Source organism: Ixodes scapularis, unplaced genomic scaffold (assembly GCF_016920785.2).
Source record: "Ixodes scapularis isolate PalLabHiFi unplaced genomic scaffold, ASM1692078v2 PGA_scaffold7__128_contigs__length_106722199, whole genome shotgun sequence".
In the NCBI taxonomy this organism is placed as follows: domain Eukaryota; kingdom Metazoa; phylum Arthropoda; class Arachnida; order Ixodida; family Ixodidae; genus Ixodes; species Ixodes scapularis.
In genome coordinates, this window is record NW_024609882.1 from 34612968 (window position 1) to 34617193 (window position 4226).

Consider the following 4226-nt stretch of genomic DNA (forward strand, 5'->3'; position numbering starts at 1 on the left):
TTAGATGAAGTGATGGACCCCAGAGTCCCTGATGTATCTGATCAGGGAGTCCAGGATTTCTTTTCTGTGCTGCGGCTGTCCCTTGGGGTGGGTCCAGTCTTCAAGGTTCGTGGGCCTTTTCTCGCTAGGTAGCGAGTCCCATGACTCTACTCTAAAGTCTTCCAGGCCTTTGCATTCCCAGAGCACGTGTTTGGTCGTTGCCATGGATCCCTCTGTGCATGTCTTGCACGTTGGGTCCTCGTGGTCCTTCAGTCCGAAGGATGCTTTTTTCGCCGGCGTTAGTGCCGTCCCTGTCCTGATTCGCCGTAGCCAAACCGTCTCCCATCTCGTGTACCCTAGTGGTATCGGGTCTTCCTCTGTTAGCAGAAGACCCTTCAGGTACAGTTTCCTCCCTTCTTTGGCTTGCTCGGCCATTTCATCTGGGTCTATTGACATTTCATTCGTCGTTTCGACTCGAGAGGTAAGGCCTGGCGCGGAGCTGGTGCTGCTAGCTGCCTCCGCTGCGGCCTGGTGAGCCCTCTCGTTCCCCGGGATATCGTTGTGTCCGGGTAGCCACTCGATCGTTATGTTGGAATCCATCTTCCTGAGCTCCTCCGCAATATTCTTGATCTTCTTGACCGTTCTGCTTCTCGTTCTGCAGCTGCGGCAAGCTTTCAGTGCCGTCTGAGAGTCTGTGAAGATCCAGGCCCTGTTACCTGGGTCGATTCTTTCACGGATATCTTTGGCTGCGGCTAAAATTGCACGCAGTTCAGCCTCTTTAACCGAGGTCTGCGTTGGAAGCTTCTCTGACCAGGTCCTGTCCCTCGCAATGTCGACAAAGGCTGCTGCGGCAGCCCCGTCGTCCTTCGCGGCATCCGTGTACCTTATTTCCTTACATTCAGTGTTCTCCGCGAGCCACTGGACGTGTTTCTTGGCTGCGAATTTTCTCTGTTTAGTTCCTTGTCCCTTGAATGTTGGCTTGTGATCAGTTACGCCTATGTCTTGCCATGGTGGGGAAGCCTCCTCGATCGGGGGCCTACCTTCCGTGGAGTATCCTAGGATTTCCAATAGTCTTCGCCCATGTTTAGTCCTTTCGAGGCGTTGAAAGTGTGCGATTTGTTGTGACTCTGCTTTCTCCTCTATCTTGTTCATTCTTGCATATTTCCTTAGTTCGTCGAGGGGTGTGTATCTCGGTAGTCCAGTTACCACTCTCATGGTTTGATTGTTCAGCCTTTCAATCTGCTTCCACTGAGCCTTGGTGAGGTTCATCCAGTTGCAGCAGTAGAGCGCTCTGGATGTGAGGAGGGCTTCTGCCATGGTCCGGATTGCTTTTTCGTCCGCCCCCCACGATTTACTCGTTGTCCTACAAATCAATTTCAGGGCCTGGTCCCATACCTTCCTCAGCTCGGGTAGCCATTTGGTACTCCCAGCTGTTTCTTCAAATGTAACTCCAAGGATTTTTATGCTCGGACGCCGTTCTAGTTCTTTTCCCATGAGTTGAAGTTGCACTTGCTGTGCAATCCCTTTTCTGTGGTCCTTTGGTCTCGCAACGACCATGTATTGGGTTTTTTCAGGGGACGGCTCCATCCCGACTTCCTCCAAGTACTTTGCAACTTCGTCGATGCCCCGTTGCATAGTGAACTCCTGGTCTCCCAGCGAGCCTCCTTTGGTCCACAATGTGACATCATCCGCGTATATTGTGAACCCGAGGTTTTCAATGCGTCGCAGTCTCGTTGGTAAATCTGCCATTACCATGTTAAATAATGTGGGCGATATCACTGCCCCCTGTGGTACGCCTCTGCTGTTGAGTGTCTCCGGGCCCATTGTGTTCCCGATTTTCACCTTAAACCTTCTATTGGCCAGAAAGTCTTTGATGAATTTTAGTGCTCTGCCCCTTAGTCCACATCTCTTAGCTCCTTCTTTCACCGCCCAATGCGGAACGGCATCAAAGGCTTGTTTTATGTCAAGCGCAACTACAAGTCTTGGATCTATGCTCTTCTTGTCTGCCATCACGTCTTCGTATAGCAGCTTGAGACTGTCTGGTGTTCCCATGGCTTCTCTGAATCCTGTTTGCCTCGGGTCCAGCCTGTCGTAGGTCTCGAGGTACCATTGTACCCTCTGCAGGACCATTTTCTCCAAGACTTTGCAGATGCTGGACGTTATGAAACTGGTCTGAAATTTTCGATTCTATCCTGCGTCTTTCCGGGTTTAGGTATTGGTGTCACCCAAGAGATCTTCCAGGAGTCGGGGATCTTTCCTTTCTTCCATGTTTCGTTATATTTCTTCAATAGCGCTTCTTTGGCCTCGCCTGGGAGGTTACTAAGAGCCGTATATGTTATCCCGTCGGGTCCGGGTGCGCTTCCTTGTTTGGCTGAGTGGATGGCCTCAAGCAGCTCCCCCATGTTGAAAGGTTCGTCCATTCCCGGTTCTTTTGGTGGTTTTGCAGCCCAGCTCTTTGAGCGTTTTTTGCCTCCCTGTTTTGCCGCCGTGATGTGCGGGAAAAATATCTGACTTGCTTTTACCGCCAGCTCCTCCTCCGTCATTTTCAGGCGAAGCGCAAGGTTCTGTGCTGCGTTCCGGCTCTTGCGTTTGTTCTTGTTCATCCCCCTGTAGGTCCGCCAGGCCTTTCCGAGTCCGGTACGTGCGTTGAATGATGCGCAGTGGCTTCTCCATTTATGCCGGCATAGCTCTTTGGAGTATTTCATAGCCATGGCAGTCGCTTTGTTGAGCTTGATCTTATGCGCCGTCGCCCTGCTTCTCCTGAATCTTGTTAACGCTTGTAGTCTACTGGCCCATAGGTTCAGAAGGTGGGTGTCCGGTGTCGGATCACCTTGTTTGACATTAACGTGGGTTCTTGCCTCCTTCATCGCCTTGCATATGCTTTCCTCGATGTCTTCGTGCCGCTCCAGGCTGCTTAGAATTAGCTCCCGGAATCCGTCCCATTTTATGATCGGTCGAAGCTCCTTATCTTTCCGCCCACTTGGGTGTGTGACTGTGACCTCGATGGGGTAGTGGTCGCTGCCCTGTGTGTCCCTCCTTGGTGTCCATTGGGTGTCGAGGCGCTTTGTGGCCCACGTGAGATCTGGTGTAGTGTCCTTCTGGCGTTGTTGTTTGGCTAGTCGCGTCTTGACCCCTTGTTCATTGCGGAGTTCAAGCCCGGCTGTTTGCATGGCTGCGATGATGTCTCGGCCTTTCTTTGTGTTGGTGTCGTATCCCCATTCGCGGTGTTGTGCATTAAAGTCCCCTCCGACAATCAGTGGGTCTCCATCCGCCAGCCCGGATAGCTTTCGGATCCATTCTGCCGTCTCTCCATTTTTTAGGGTGGTATTGGGCTTTATGTAGACAGATGCCACCACCAGTTTAAGTTTACCTCGCTTTAGTCGGACAGCAACTACCTCCCTCTTGTCCGAGCAGAGTGCAGTGGTGTCTAGCTGCGTCTGTGGTATGTTTTGGAGTACGCAAACTGCCACCCATCCTTTCTTTTCAATGGGATTCTTCTCCCTGCAGCTTGGCTTAGATTTGATGGTCGGAGTTAGGTAAACGTTGAAGCCGGTGATTGCCATGTCCGGTGTTTTAGTCTCCTGCAGCAGCAGAATTTCTGGTGGCGCATTTCTTTCGAAGCGGAGCTTGAGCTCCGCTGCCCTTGCCGAGAACCTGTTGCAATTCCACTGTAGGATCCGTGTCGGTGCCATCTTGGTCTGTCCGGGTTCGTTAGTTCTATCTGCTATGCTTGAGTTCAGCAATTTCCTTTTTAATCTCTCCGAGTACTTGGAATACCATATTAAATCCCATTTCCACGTCTTTCTCGAATTTGGCGATTTTGGATTCTTGCTTCTCGAACCTTGCTTCGAGTGCTTGTACTTCCTTCCTCCAGTCTGGTAGTTCGGTGGACTTAGCCTTCGTGCGCTGGGCCCATTCTGGGATCCAGTTTGGGGCTGCCATCTTCTCATTGGAGTCAACTGTTGGCTTTCCTGGGTTGGGAGGAATTCGAATGACCTCCTGCTCTGTGTTTTGTTGGCCGCGAAGTTGGGCCGGTGAGGTGGCAGTTGCTTTGGCTGCTGCCGCGTAACTTTCTCTCAGTAGCTTCGGCTGTGGTGGCTTTGCGGGCTGCTTCTTTTCTGAGATCTTCCTCTTGGGACAATTGTTGCTGGTTGCCACGTGGGCCCCACCGCAGTTCTTACACTGTGGATCCCTTGTGCACTCCTCCATCTCTTCTTCGTGGATGTGCCCGCATTGGTCGCATCTGC

At 51.8% G+C, this 4226-nt stretch overlaps 1 protein-coding gene across 1 annotated transcript; it reads right to left on the reverse strand.

Moving 5' to 3' along the window:
- On the reverse strand, positions 1-3671 carry LOC115332497. The gene is made up of 2 exons (XM_042286205.1): positions 2496-3671; positions 1-1899 (listed from the first exon to the last, which is right to left on the reverse strand). The coding sequence occupies exons 1-2, from the start codon at positions 3669-3671 to the stop codon at positions 1-3; spliced, it is 3075 nt and encodes a 1024-aa protein (XP_042142139.1).
- Positions 3672-4226: the final 555 nt, after the last annotated feature.